This window comes from Labeo rohita, chromosome 13 (genome assembly GCF_022985175.1).
Source record: "Labeo rohita strain BAU-BD-2019 chromosome 13, IGBB_LRoh.1.0, whole genome shotgun sequence".
Taxonomy (NCBI): Eukaryota; Metazoa; Chordata; class Actinopteri; order Cypriniformes; family Cyprinidae; genus Labeo; species Labeo rohita.
In genome coordinates this window covers 24,316,297-24,330,006 of record NC_066881.1, presented here as the reverse complement: position 1 = coordinate 24,330,006, position 13,710 = coordinate 24,316,297, and the positions used below count along the sequence as shown (strand labels likewise).

General features: G+C 37.9%; 1 protein-coding gene across 10 annotated transcripts in view; it reads right to left on the bottom strand.

The window, feature by feature from the left end:
• macrod2 (mono-ADP ribosylhydrolase 2) overlaps nucleotides 1-13,710 on the bottom strand; it is a 668,211-nt gene that overhangs the window by 49,497 nt on the left and 605,004 nt on the right. For all 10 annotated transcript variants that reach the window (XM_051125202.1, XM_051125209.1, XM_051125205.1 and 7 more), the window contains exon 10: nucleotides 5,100-5,144. In XM_051125202.1, coding sequence (XP_050981159.1) covers nucleotides 5,100-5,144 — 45 coding nt within the window. The remainder of the gene's footprint in view (nucleotides 1-5,099; nucleotides 5,145-13,710) is intronic.

The following is a 13,710-nucleotide window of genomic DNA, read 5'->3' as shown; positions in this document are numbered from 1 at the left end:
AGCAAAGAAAAGCAAACTGCAAAACAAATTGCACAATAAATACAGTTATGGTGGATTTCATTAGAAAGTTTTACTTGTGTTATATATTCACAGTCAGTACAATACCATATTTAATTTTTGGCGGGAATAAAAGCAAGTCTCTGAAGGATAGATGTACTGTGCGTTCAATAGATTGTATTGTTGTTTAACAATACACTGATTGTTTAGCTGATGAAACATCTTTCCAAAAGAAATAAAACAAAGTTGTGAGCTGGCAAAAATGACTTGATCTAGGACCTTTATACAGTGTGTGCCATTGTAAAGACTTTAAACCTATAGCCTCATTTTCACCAGCATTAAATTCAACAAAACTTAATAAAAAAGAAACACAGTTATGAGTAGTTGTTCTCCGTTGTATATGCATAAACAAAAAAAAGCTATTAATCTCAAAACTCAAAAACTGCCAGCACACTAAAAATGTAAGGTTACAAGGCACAGATTGCCCATACTGAACAGCTCTGATAAGGGTGAAATGAGCGAAGGAATATCCTGCTATTGTGTCGCAGGCCTTGCTGGAGAGCATATACATGCACCAGGTGATTCTGCATCAACAGGGGCTTTTGTGTGCCTCGGCAAAAGCCAGCTGATAAAAAATGGGGCCTGTAAAAGTGTAACGTAAGGGATTTCGGTGAAAGACAGCAAGAAAAAGAAGGTGAAACAGAGAGAGGGAGAGAAACGGATTGATTGATAGAGAGCGGGAGAGAGCTGATACAGGGGGATAAGGGAAAAAAAGCCTCAATTCCATGTGAGAATGGCAACCATTTGAGCCTTTGAATTGGTTCCAGAGAAAAAGAGAGAGAATCAGAGCCCCGGCTAAGTGAAGCGCTGCTAAAGGCCAGAGCTTGGCTGCCAGTCAGACATTCACTGAATGAAACTGAGGCTAAGCTAGCCGAAACTGCTGGGGCAGGCAAAGCAGGGTGCTGGGAGCTTCTGTGTGTGTGTGTGTGTAGATGTGATACTTGTTGTGTTGTGAACAAGATCGAATCCTGATAGGTGTTGCCATGTCGGGTCATCCCGGTCCAGTGTTTACAATGAGGTATAACAGTGTCCACAAAAGAGGTGATTGGTCTCTCTGGTTTTGTGCAGAAGTAAACACATCCGCACAAAGCCCCAACAGAAGAACTTACAGTAGTTCAGAGGGCTATTAGACGCTTTTCGGACTGCTTCAAAATACCGGTTTATAGCCCGCCCGTAAAAAAGTCAAAGCTGGTTGCTGAAAAAACGCTTGTTCTGGATCGGATCTGGTTTTGATGGGCGTCTTGGCTTACACAGCTCCATTCCTGTGAACAGCTTCTCACATTTGTAGTAAAAATCACAGCATGCTACTTTTTTTTCGCTTCATGTCACTAAAGTATGAAAATGTTCTCCTGACTTAAGATGCTTCATTTAGCCCTCCTTCCCTTTCACCCTCTGTTTTTTCAATCATCTCACTTTTGTGGAAACGATCAATGCAGGCCTTGTTACCCTGCCAGAAAACGTCCATCTCATAATTTCATGGCTTTTAAGTGACTGCTGGAGACATGTTTGACCTGGGTTTAGTTTTCCAGCTTAATTTAAAGGGGACATCGGCTGCCCATTTTCCACAACTTGGTATGATTCGTAATTAGGGCTGCCCACTAATAGTTGACTAACCGTTAGTCGACGAGAAGAGGTTTGGTCGACCAAAATTTTATTAGTTGCTTAGTCGCAGAAAAAAAATTCTATGGGAAGTGGCGAGTCTGTGACGGAGAGGTCGTTAAAAGCTGGTCTGTGTGATAATATAGTACATCAGGCAGGACATCCAAACGCTTGCCTATCATTCATCGACCTCAAATATGTATTATCATCTAAAATATGTAAGTAGTAGCAACTTTGTGTGGTCGCTCAATCTAATGTTAAAGTAGAAAAATGTGCGCTATTCAAGTGTCTGTGCATAGTGTGGAAGCTTAATAGTAACGCACTCACCGCATGACAGATGGAGGCGCCGGTGCACTCGCTCATTTTTGGTCATGCAAATAAAAGTATTTTTAGAATCTGTAAAGACTCTATGTTTATTTGTGTGCACTCACAATAACAACGAAAAGTTGGGCTTTTGTAAAATAGTTAAAGCAAACAGGATGCGCTTTCAGCACAAAACTCAGAAACTCCACGTGTACTTGCCTTGCAGACATGACAGATCTATCTATAGAGAGTGAAATGTCTACTTTTAAATGAGCAAATTCAAATAGAAAATCAATATTCTCAGATTATGTAATCCACATGAAACATGCACACAGGCGCATCACTACTGCAGAGGTGACGAGTAGCTGGCTTCATCTCTTAAGCCAAAAAAAAGGAAGCACAAGTTTATCCGTAAATTAATAAACCGTTAATGCAGCCTCCTTGCTGTTTTTCCCTGACACATTCATAATTATTATATCTGCTGCTGTGACAAGTTTTTTTTGTGTAAGTGCTTGTTAGGCTATGTAGCCAATTAAAGGCTCATTTTTATGATTTATATAGTTTATTAATAAATGTGCGACTAATAGTTAATGCAGAAAAAACAGAAAAAACCTTTATTTGAGGGCAGCTCTATTCTTTAGGGTCTGCATGAAATGTTTGCAATATATTTTGGTTAAAATTCTTCAATGGTTATGTAAAACAACACCTATTTTACCTTGTCAAAAACAGCTCTGTTCACAGGTGATACTGCTCACCCCGCCTCTCCCTTCTGTTTTTGTGTATTTGGTGGTGTGTTACCATCAAAAACAAAACTAAGTGACTCTTAGTGACTCTGATGTTGGGCGAAAATGAAGACTGTAATGTTCACTTTTACATCAAATTCTAAAACACCTGCACTGCTTACGAGACGTTGTCGCTACAGCAGCTTGAGGGTGAAAATATGATAATACTGGACAGTCCGTCAGTAGTTGTGGGTGGGGCCTGAGCAAAATGATGTCATACTGCTCAGAAAATCAAAACAGCTTGATAATTGACACTGTTTGAGTGAGTGGATTTTTAAAGTAAGGTTTCAAAAAATAAAGTGTAATGATATTAATAAAAACATTATTCTTCTGCCAAACAATGTAGTTCCTCGCAAACAGTTGTGGTTGAAACACACAAATGTAAACAAAGGTGTATGTTTGTAGAGTAATTTACAACAGCTTCGAACGCAGCTCAACCAATCTGAATCAAGGACCGGAACTATCCATTTTATACAAAAAAAAGCAATAAGCCGTGAACCCCCGTAAAGCTGTGGTTTACAGTGAATTTATAACAGCTAAGAGGCGTTGTTAGGCACGACGCAAAGCAGAGTAAAAGCGGCAGTTAAAATAACACTGTAACACTGTATAGTAGCATAGTTTTAGGGGACATCGAATGCAGAATTCACTTTTATCAAATACTACTATACAGAGTAATTTTAGTATTATTTATATACTATTAAAGTATTTACTATTACTATTATTATTATATTTTAATTTAGCTTAAATATTTATATTTTTTGCAATTTTAATAAAGCAATAATCCCCAAGAAGCCGTGGTCTACAGTGGATTTATAACAGCTGAGGGATGTTGTTAGGCACGGTGCGCAATGGAGTGCCTAAAACCCCTTAGCTGTTATAAATTCACTGTAAACCATGGCTTCACGGGGCTTATTGCTTTTATAATATGGTTCTAGTACCATATAGTACTACGTAGTAAGGTTTCACAAAATAAAACAGAGCAAATAAAGTGTAATAATATTAATACAAACATTATTCTTCCACCAAACAATGTAGTTCCGCAGAAACGGTTGTGATTGCATCAGATTGGTTGCCAAGCAAACACAAATGTAAACGAAAACAAAACACTACTACTATACAGTGTTATTTTAGTATTATTTAATTACTATTATAGTATTTATTATTATTATTATATTTAAATTTAGCTTAAATATTTTTTTTTACAGTTTTAAATGTTATTTTAGTTCTAGCGATTTTATGTTTTTGTCATTTGAATTAATATTTAATAAATATTTCTATCTAGCCTTGTTTTTTTTTTTTTTTTTTTTTTTACATTTCAGTTTAGTTGTAGTAATTTTAATACTTTAACTTGTTTTATTTCATTTAGTTGATAAGGCAACATTTCATACATTTGATATGGCAAGTTTTAAAATGTAAGTTTTTTATCTAATATATTTGATTATAGCTTTATTTTAGTTAATAAAAACAATTTTAAATAGTTTTGCTAACAATAACATCACTGTTACTGCATTCTGACTGCAACTCTGCTATATCGTTCTCAGACACTGGTATCATTCAACCTGTACAGTTTTGTAGTCCATCCTAAAGCAAGAGATAAACCCAGATTAGATTACCATTGTATGATGCTCAGTTGTCCTTTTGACAGTCGCTTAAGCAGGTTTGGGACCATTGTGGGTATGTAAGCCGGATTTAAGGGCCTAGCGCTGGGAATTAGCTTAGCACTGAATCATTTGTAATGCTGTACCTGCCGCTGTCTATTTAGCTCCTGTAGCAAACGCGCATTAGTCACAATGAAACACCTTTATTTTCTATCTCTTTTGTCACTGCTAATGTACAGTTAAAGAGGCTTCCAGATGAAGGCCTTGTAATCTTCTCTGCTTTTCTGAAAGTCAACAAAGAAGGTACGGTGATTTGCATCTGAATGGACCACCGTTAAAAGAAGACACGCCAAGCAAATTACATTCCCATTTGATAACGTTTGATTGTGTCATTGCCGACAAGATGGCGAGCGAGTCCGATTAGCTTTCAATCAGTGTGACTATGGTCCAAAACAATTCCGGCCTGTGAGCGCACAACACCTGGCAACCTTCATCTCAATTAACTTGCCAAAAGACCAAAGCTGCACATGGTAACGGCAGCACAACTATTTCAGGCATTCGGAGAGAAAATGCAGACTCTTGTTTTCTTGTTTATAGGCAATTGTAGAGCTGCCACCCACAACAAAAGGCTCGATTAATCATGGAGAGAGCGATTCAGATGCCGTGGATTAAACTTTGTTGGGCTCCAGGATATTGGAAGTGATAATTTCCCATCTTGTTTGCAATTGTGAACACTGCATTAGGAAACGCTGTCACTCACCTTGGCCCATACTGTCATCTTTTTCATTCGTTTGGTCGTCATTATCTGCAAGAGGCAGGAAAAGAAATCAGAGGTCAAAAACTATGACGACAAGCCTGATGATCAAAAAAGCAGCCTGGTGACTGTGGATTTCCATGGGCTTATTTCTATTAGCAGTGTAATGAGAATTTAGTAAAGCAGAGAATACAACACATCTATTTACAGCGATGCCCCTTTTGTGAGACCTCAGAACAAGGCTGAACAGGAAACAGAGGCAGAACAAGCATTGATTTTTACATTAAATCCAAGGTTTCTCTAAGGATTGAAAATATGTGGTTTGTTGAGTCCCCCAGGCAGTTAGTTCTAATGAAAGCTGAGCAGAGACAAGCCGAGAGCTCGCAGTCTGTTTGATCTGGATTGATGTATTATTTGAGTTCAGGCTGCTATCAAACGCTCATCTGTGGAAAGACAATCGCGCTATTTGATATGATCCAAACAGCAATTAAATTCAGCATTTGGAGGAGTGCTGAAATTGTTTCAGCTGAGGTTAAAGGCACAATGTCTATTTCAGTGGTTCCAACTGGTTTTGCTTCAGAATTGGAAATACTCCATTACAATAGCACAAACTACAAAACTAGGAAGCTCCTTAAAATGTAATATTTCAATGTTACAATGAGCTGCATAGACTCAATAATATACAAAAACATTAATATGACATTAATAGTAAAACTGCTAACTTTGTAAAGGCAGCAAAAGTGTAATTGTCCAAATTCTGGGCCAAACAGATAAATATGAGGCATTTTAGCAAGCTATAATCATATAAAATATAAGTCCCGATCTGAATCAAATGATTTGCAACCCGTGCTCCGAAGTGTCGATCTAAAGCAAAAGATTTGCGAACCCGCTCCATCATTACATCATTACGTCAAATCATTACAAGTGATGCTGAAATTCGAAAATGAATGGCTCTTTAAATTTGATCTGGTTTTTGCTAGTGAATCGCTTGAAATGAACGATCGAAGTCACAAGTTGTTCCTCTTTTTGTGTCTTCAGCCATGTTTACACAAAATTGTCAATACTGCTACAGAAAACACCTTAAAACAGTTATTTCATAGATATATTGTCTTTCAATAATTCAAACACTTTTCAAGGACCTCTTCAGGAACATTGCTATTTTCAAGGGTTTTCCAGGCCTTAAATTTCAAAAAGTCAAATTCAAGTACTTCAACCACTTTAAGCACCTTGTATGAACCTGGAAACAATGTTTCCTGCAAGTGTGAACAAAACAATCCTGAGACCCATTTTTGGATCCTGACCAGGGATGAGTTCATGATGGTTAATTATTTGTCCAACTGTTTGAGTTTTTAAAGGTTTTTTTGTTTTTTCTTATGTATATATTTTACATATTTTATATTTTAGGGGCCCTTCAAAATTTTGTCTAAAATGGTACTAAAACTTTAAAATAGTAGACTATCAAAACCTCTGTATTTTTTTTGTAGTACATCTAGCTTTTTTTCAAAGACGTATGCATCTCTAATCCAAAAAGAACTGAGACTCATTTTTGGGTCCCGACGCAACCGTTGAGAACCACTGATCTATAGGATCTGAGCGATTTGACATGACTATAGGTAAAATACCTGTATTTCAGCCATCTGCCAGCTAAATATGCAGGGATCAGCATTCCACCAGCGCTCAGCTCTCTTTCATTCTTTCCTCTGTTCTTGTTTGCTCTCATTCCCTCCTGTACAGGTCCACTGCTCTCTTTAACTCGTTTCTTCTTTTTCTTTTCGTTTTTTTTTTTTTTTTTTAACTCTCAGCTTAGAGTTCTTGCCAAAGAAGTCAATATGTCCCTTGAATTCTGACTCTCTCTTTTTCTGCATGAGTCTCTTTTCTCTTCTTGTATGATGCCAAACCTACTGGACCCGAAGTCTGGCATCTACAGCCAAGGCTGTTCTGTGCCTGGTTACAGCTCGTTAGCCATCCCTGACGACTGTTAGCTATTACCACAAACCAAACAGGTTCCAATTCATACACCACTAACTCATAATTAGATCTATTCTGCCAGACTTCTTCCAGAAAACCAAGAAATTCTAGCTTAAAAAAAAAAAAAAGTGTTTCAAAATTATTAACTTTGTTCACAATAAGACAAGGAACAAGCTGCAACACTTTCATCAGTACATCTTATTCTGAAGAAAACATTGTCCTTCTTTTAAAATTTTGGAATCTTTCAGCTGCATTTTGGTATAAAACCCCCCATCTTATAATCCGTTGAACTCCTAATAGGTGAAAACAAGTCCACCATACATTTTTTTGCATTGAATATCACATTTGTTGAATGGGTTGCGAATAGCAAATCACTGTGAATCCAAAAACAGTTTTTTATTTCATTTTCTGAGCCTCCTGCAGGCCTCATCAGCATGTCATCCTCAGACAGACACATGGTCACACAGAAAAACACGTTCACACACTCACACATCCAGCCTCTAGCAAAAGCTCCTGCTTTGATAAAACACTCCTGTCATCTGTTCATGAGAGAAAGACTGTCAAGCTCCCTCAGGATGGTGGGGCCATGTTTCTACTTTTGTTTAACACAGAATAAAAGCAAAGCATGCATTTATCTGGAGAAAAGAGGGGAAAAACAGTGACATCATAACATGCTGAGTCACAGTGCACAGGGAGCAAAACCCTTTGCACAACCTTCAGCAACGAGCAAGTGCCCTCTGTGCATGTGCCAGTTGATTATGCAATATCACAATGAAAGTGCTGTAAATGTAATGCACTGCTATGCTGTTGTTTTTTTTTTTTTGCACTTTATGCTAAATGCATAAAGCAAGACATTGTGCCTGCTGCATTGTTTACCACTGTAATGCTGATTATTAGCTAAAAAAAAATTATTTAGACAGATGGCTAGATGGACGGACAGACAGAGACAGATAAACAGATGGACAGACAGACAGATATGGATGGATGGATGGATGGATGGACAGACGGATGGATGGATGGGCAGATGGTTGGATGGATGGATGGATGGATGGATGGACGGACAGACAGGCTAACAAATAAATAGATAGAAGGACGGACAAAGAGGTGGATGGATGGACAGACAGAGACAGAGAGAGATAGATGGACGGATGGACGGATGGACAGATGGATGGATGAATGGACAATCAAAGACAGACAGATAGATCGACAGACACATATAGATGGATGGATGGATGGACGCACGGACAGATTAACTGAAGGGCAGACAGAGACAGACAGATAAACAGATGAACAGACGGACAGAGCGAAGGATTTAATGGATGACTGATGGAGAGACAGAGAGACGGATTGATGGATAGAGACAGACAGATAAACAGATGGAGAGATAGACAGAGATAAGTATGGATGGATGGAAAGACAGAGGCAGGCAAATAAATAGATGGAAAGATGGACAAAGAGATGGATGGACAGACAGAGACAGAGAGATAGATGGAAAGACAGATAAATGGAGGGATAGATGGATGGACAATCAAAGACAGACAGACAGATTGACAGACAGATGACCGGATGGATGGAGGGATGGATGGTAGGACAGAGACAGGCAGAGACAAACAGAATGGACAGACAGACAGAGAAACAGTGACATAGATAGAGATAGATAGATAGATAGATAGATAGATAGATAGATAGATAGATAGATAGATAGATCATTTTTAAATCAAACAAATGTTGCAGTGATTATGTGAGCTAAAACAATAGATGTCTAAATGATTTGGAAAGAAACAAGACACATGTAAGCCAACTAACCAGAGACTGTTCTAATTCCACTGACCAGATGGACAGCACGGACATAGACACCAACGTACAGCCACTGTCTCTGCTCCTCAAGGAGAGCCAGACATGGGCCCCTGGGGGCCAGAGAGTGTGCTGGAACATGCTGCCTTTCAATCTGCCCGTGTCTGAAAGCATTTTAATCAGTTGCAGGGCCTCCCAAACCAATCAATTACTTTAATCAATCAATTAGAGCACTGGGGTGTGACGAAAACCAGCTCGCCACCTACCATTTTCTCCAATTGGATTAAAATTCCAGGCTGAAGAAAAAGCAAATGAATAATAATAATAATTGAGAGGATGTAATTCTACATAGCCACGACAAAATGAAAATACACAGCACAAGAAACAAGTCAAAGCATTTCTCATAATCAGATTTCCAAAGAAACTGCACGAAAATATTTGATTTTACAGTATGGTAAAAAAAAAAAAAAGCTGTGTACATTAATGATTCCCTCTTTTGAAAGTAACACACAGCTAAATCGCTGCTAGCTCCTCACCACTAGCGTAATGGCTGTATTCCTAGCTGTGTAAAGCCCTGCGCATGGTGGCACTTCAAAAAATTCCCATGGTGTGTTTGATGATATTAATGCACCGTAACACACTCAACATTTGTTCCCTGGAGATTGAGGACATTGCGTGTGCAGCCTTCATTTTCAACTCTTTCGGGGGTCCAGGAGGCCCCGTTGACTTACAGCGGACGACCATCGTCTCACCGCAAACACCCGGCTTTACAAATGATAGGCTTTCTGACACAGTAACACTGGGAGAGGAAAGCCTCCATTAAAGATAGCAGGGGGGAGCTGTCGTTTGAGAGACTGCATAGAAACACCATGTAAATATGGATGTGGCTGGTGGACCAAGAGTAGGATCGTGAGAATGAAACTGAGAGACAAAGAGAGAAAAACAGAGCGATCAGATCTATCTATCTATCTATCTATCCATCCATCCATCCATCAAATCTTTTCAACATTTTCACACAGTTCTTTTTTTTTTTTTTTTTTTTTTTTTTACAATACACTGAATCTACTTATTTATCATATCAATGCAGAACATTGAAAAACTGTGAAAGAGAGACAGAGAACATTAAATTCCACCTGCTATTTTCATAGTTGTAACCCGCTTCATTGAAACACAATCATAACCTGTATTAATAAAACAGAGATGGCACACCGTCTCAAAGCTCTTTCACACATCTGATTCATCCTCATTCTCTGACAAATGTATTTCTCATGGTTCTTTCACTGACTCATAAATGACTGTAACAGGACAGCAGGCAGTGATGTGCGCTGTACTCGCTTACATAAGCGTCGGATATTCTTCAGAATCATCTCGCAGGCCTGAACCCACTAACTCTCACATAATGGACTTCAGACTGCTCTTTTGGGCGTTGAGGCTCTTGAGGGAGGATAACAGAGGGATGCTAGGGATGGGATCGCAGCTAAGCGGAGTTGACAGGGCGACTGCACTGTCTCGGAAACTGACAGGACTTCAAAGACATTTCTCTTTTAAGCAGAAGTATGTCTTGGAGGGTGTCTGCGGTGGAAGGAGTGGGCACTATGGGCCATTGGGGATGTGAGTGTGTGTGAGGAAGATGCACAGAAGCATGAAGGACACAAGCATTTCATTTACAAGACTGACCCCTTAAACAGCCTCAATGAAGTTGCTTTTTGGTGGGGAGCTTGGCAGTCAAAAAGTATTCTCGTAGCTTCATTAAATTACGGTTGAACTACTGATGTGTTGCTGTCTATGCAGGGTCAGAAAGCTCTCAAATTTCATCAAAAATATCTTAATTTGTGTTCTGAAGAAGAATGAAGGTCTTTGATAATTGATAACAGAATTTTCATTTTTGGGTGAGCCATCCATTTAAAGCAGCTTCCAGAACTCAGCTTGCACTGAATATTTACACCAAAACTAGTCAAGATGAAGAAAATCTACAATATAAAAGCATATGTGAGAATCTGAAAAGGTCAGGTGATAAGGAGGAGGAATTTGAGCTCAGTCATGTCGAGATGGAGTTTGATTTGATGAAATTTTATTCAAGTTGATATGTCAAAGATTGTAAACAGAGACAGAAAAATACAGAGCCGGGTCATCAGAAAGAGTCAGTATGACTGGTTGACAGAAGTGATTGATAACCCTAACAAACAAATTGAGGTATAAAAAAAAAAAAAAAAAAAAAAAAAAAAAAACAGAATTCAAACTCAGTGATGGTGGCTTTCGTCCTTCTCATCTGAGACCAAAAATGAATGGCAAGTGTAGTATGAGTGTAAAGAAAAGAACTTTAAGAAAACATCAACAGATGTGGTGCAGGCAGAAATGTAGTTTTCAACATACTCTCATTTGCCTTTATGTCTGATTATGTCTTTGAATATGTTATCAAATGATAGAAACAAGTGTATGATAATCAAATGAACAATAAATTGAAGGATCAAACAAGCAAAATGATAAAGGTAGATTTTTAAAAGTAAATGTACCCACTGTCACAATGGTGTTGTGGGAGGGTTTTAATGTCTAAATAAGCCACAAAATAATTTAAGGAATAGTTCATATTTGTAGCACAAATGTGCAAGTTACACTCCAGAAAGGGGGCTTCTGAAAACCTCCAACCCTGAGTAATATGGATACTTGCTTTAGCAGGCACTATAAATAAAATACTGTAATGCGCAGTCATATTAAGACCTCTGGATATCAAATAAATCAACAAACAACAAACTATCTAGGCCTTTCTGGCTGTAGGGGAAGAGTGGGGTAAGTTGAACCAGTGGATAAGTTGCCTTGGGGTAAATTGAGTCAGCATTTTACTTTACCCCACCATAAGGCACTGAAGTTAATATTTTAAGTATACACTGGTATTTTAATGTGATATTACACATTTGTTTTAGTTTCTTATATATATATATATATATATACATATATACACATTAATTGTAGTTTATTTGATAGTGACAATATACAAGTACACCAAATTTATCTCTGATAAGAATAAAAAAAGATGCTTTTCATCACATTATAATTATATATTTCCACCTGTAGTCCCTAATGGCTTGTTCAACATAGCTACCGTGCCAAGAATTTTTTGAATAAAATGTTTATTAGCATTTAATTTTTTTTTATTTTAATTCAGTTTTTATTTATTTTACTCAGTGAACTCTGTGTTTAGTTTGGGAATGTTACAACGTTTAATATATTGTTTCAGAAATGCCAAAAAACGTTAAAAGATTGAAATTTAAAAAGACTTATGTAAGACTTAAGAAAAGAAATATGATTTTTTTTTTTAAAAAGAAATTCCAAAAATTGTTTTTAAAAGAGGTAAATTCACATGGGTTTGAATCAGATTAAGTCAGATGGTTAGTTTACACCGAGTTGGTGCATCTTACCCACTCAGATCAACTTACCCCTAACCTGGGGCAAACTGAGCCACGTGAACACTTTTTTTAAAATATAAAGCCATATTTTTAGAACCCTTTGTCATAGATACTTTCTGATCTTTTAAAATGATAGGAAACATCCTGAAATTACTTTAGATGCTTTTATTGTACTTCTGCCTCATTTTCCCCCTAAGGACCACATAAGTACATGAATTTCTTTTGCGTGGCATAATGGCATGCATGGCATGAGAGTTAGTTCCCATTTATTCCAAATTTTATCACCTACTTTTAACTTAGCATTCAGAGTTTGAGAATGGCATTTCTTGGATATGAACTTTCTTGGATATCAAACATATAAAAATATAAAACAACTGCATAAAAATAATGTCTTAAAATGCACATTACAGTTTCCAAAATCCGTTATTTGCTATCATCTAGAAAATGTTCTAATTTCTGCAGCTGTTTTTTTTTTTTGGAGGGGGGTAAAACTGACAGCTGGTTGGGCGGCATACACTGATGAGACAATTTGCCATATGCAAATACCCTGTTTGCATGTCCCGGCACTATTCCTTTCTATTTGCCAGTTGTCAGCCACTTTTAAGGCTGCATAGGAAGAGATTAAAAACAAACAAATCCTAACAGGAACACACAAATACAAACAAAAGTATTCAGAAGAATACATGGCAAAACTGTTTTGCGAAGTGACAGTACAACAATAAGATCCCTCTTGTTTAGCAACAAAGACAAAGACGATATTTCTTTCCAGTTGTATAGATGCAAAAACATATGAGGGGTTGTATGAATACACGAGTAAGTGAGTGGGTGAGAAAGAGAGAGAGGGAGTAAATGCATGCGGCGTGCCAGAGAGTAGCCACAGCGCGATATGCCGAGTGCAGCCTTAAAGCTCAGTTAAAATGAGCACGTCTCTTCCGCAGCTCTTGGCACGCTGGTTCCCATGGTGATGATGATGATGATGAGGTGTTGGGATCGAGCTGTCAGGCCCTTGTTATTTTCGCACATTTTACAACCGGCGCTATCAGGGACACCAGCAGAGCTAATTCAGTCCTATTGTCTCTCTCTCTCCATCTAAAAAGCACTTCAAACCTCACTCCACAACGATTCGCCCCAATATACCATCCTCATGATAATTTGGCTCTTCTGGAATGTTCTTTCCGTACCCGCTCCTCCTGCGTCAATCAATATCTAATACGCAGTCAGAGAAACATGCTAATGATGTAGCTAAGAAAACACAAATGATGTTGCTTGTTGAACAGCGAGAAAGACGAGCACGCTTCACTACAGATAATAACTCCGTATGTCACTTTTAACGATTCTCACATTAAACACAGATACCGTTGCGGAACAAGCTTTTTAAATACTGTATGAAATACACAATAACTACATTAAAGTTGAACTGAAAATAAGAAAAACTACTTCTATGGTGGATA